The sequence below is a fragment of the Triticum aestivum genome, chromosome 7B (genome assembly GCF_018294505.1).
Source record: "Triticum aestivum cultivar Chinese Spring chromosome 7B, IWGSC CS RefSeq v2.1, whole genome shotgun sequence".
Lineage (NCBI taxonomy): Eukaryota > Viridiplantae > Streptophyta > Magnoliopsida > Poales > Poaceae > Triticum > Triticum aestivum.
The window spans coordinates 26,069,234-26,070,776 of NC_057813.1; the positions used below are offsets into that span (position 1 = coordinate 26,069,234).

General features: G+C 46.5%; 1 protein-coding gene across 2 annotated transcripts in view; it reads right to left on the minus strand.

Annotated features, from left to right (window-relative positions):
* The window catches only part of LOC123162256 (protein ACCELERATED CELL DEATH 6), an 11,874-nt gene that overhangs the window by 9,151 nt on the left and 1,180 nt on the right, over window positions 1-1,543 (minus strand). The window contains exons 2-3 of one of the 2 annotated variants that reach the window (XM_044580031.1): window positions 774-1,474; window positions 120-661 (exon numbers count right to left, since the gene is read on the minus strand). In XM_044580031.1, the coding sequence (XP_044435966.1) occupies window positions 120-661; window positions 774-1,458 (1,227 nt within the window). In that variant the 5' untranslated portion in view covers window positions 1,459-1,474. Of the gene's footprint in view, window positions 1-119; window positions 662-773; window positions 1,505-1,543 lie in introns of both variants that reach the window. The other variant, XM_044580032.1, reaches the window with a different exon arrangement.

Here is a 1,543-nt window from a genome sequence, read left to right on the forward strand (position 1 = left end):
TTTTTAAAAGCCATACGATATCTTATTTCGTTGTCAGAAGTGCATGATGCAATCACACATTGACCATCTCTCCTCTAACAAAAAAGGATATTTGACAGAGAGAGACTATACGCACATACCTGTGTAAATGACACGCCAGGTGGGATGCCCAAGGATGCAAGATCTAGAGGCGTGCGCTCCTCCTTATTTCTGGGACTCAAAAAGATTTGCCTCATCCCCAGTAACACTCGGAAGATGGACACATTTCCTTTCAATACAGCCAAATGAAGAGCCGTATTCCCATCTGCATCTCTGGTGTTAAGAATTCCTAGGAACCTTTGCCCTGAGCATACATACCTTACTACATTGTAATTTTTTTGCTGGACAGCAATGTGGAGGATGGTCTGGCCAAAGTTACTGCATGGCCAATAGCAATCGGGACAATGCTCTAGCAACAGCTTGATCATGTCAAGACATCCATTAGCAGCTGCGACATGTATGGGTAGTGCTCCCTCGGCATCCCAGAGGTATCCAGCGCTTGCGTCCCTATCCAACAGAAGTTTTGCAGTAGCTGGCTGCCTGGTAGTCCAGCTTGATGCCAAAAGGTGAAGTGGCGTGTTCCCATATAGATCAGTCTTCTTTATGAGGTTAGGATTCCACACCACGAGATGTTGACTGAGCTCTGCAATTGAGAAAGAATACACATGCATACAGTGAGAACAGGGTATGCTGTCGAAAGGAAGATGAGAAGAATTAGCTTATGTTTTGATTGGCGATCGAGCTAGCACATGCACCTGTGCTGCGGTATCGAAGAAGAACTGCAGCATGCAGAGCTGTCTTCTTTTCAGGCCCAGCACAGGATGCTGCATACCTGTGATCTTGTGGCCTTTCAGTGAGGAGCTGAACCATTTCAAGGTTGCCTAGAGTTGTAGCCAAATATAGAGGAGAAACACCTTCGTTATCCTCTATTTGCACTAGAGCACGGCATCTGTGTCTGTCCCTAATGTATTGCACGCTGACATCTGCCGCGATCAATCTACTCGCAACTTGTCTGTTCCCCCGCCGAACAGCGTCGTGTAAACATGTTTCCCCGTTGCACTTTCTTTCACTGACAAGTTCCATTTGCTTCTCATGGCTTCCAGACATCAGTATGAGAAGATTGATCATCTCGGGTTCCTCGGTGGCAGCCGCACAGTGCAAGGGAGTCTCCCCTCTCCTGTTCTTGGCTGCTACATCCACTAACATGGCCCATCCATCGGAAATGGCACGCACTAGTTCAACATGCTCTAGTCTTGCTGCAATATGGAGCACTCCGTCCCAATCAGATGTCACTCCTTGGAGAAGCCTGGATGTCCTTGGAGGTGGCTGGTTTTCATCTTGCAAAAGTTCATTAAATCGCTGTACATTGCCTTCTGTTACTGCCCTTCGCAATGTATAGTCCATCATGTGCCTTTCAGACTTGTGCTGAATGTCTTCCATTCTCACGTCACCTTCACTATCAAACACAGCGTCTGCGATTCAATTACTGAAGAACTTGTGTTAAAATAGCACTACAAGTAATTAC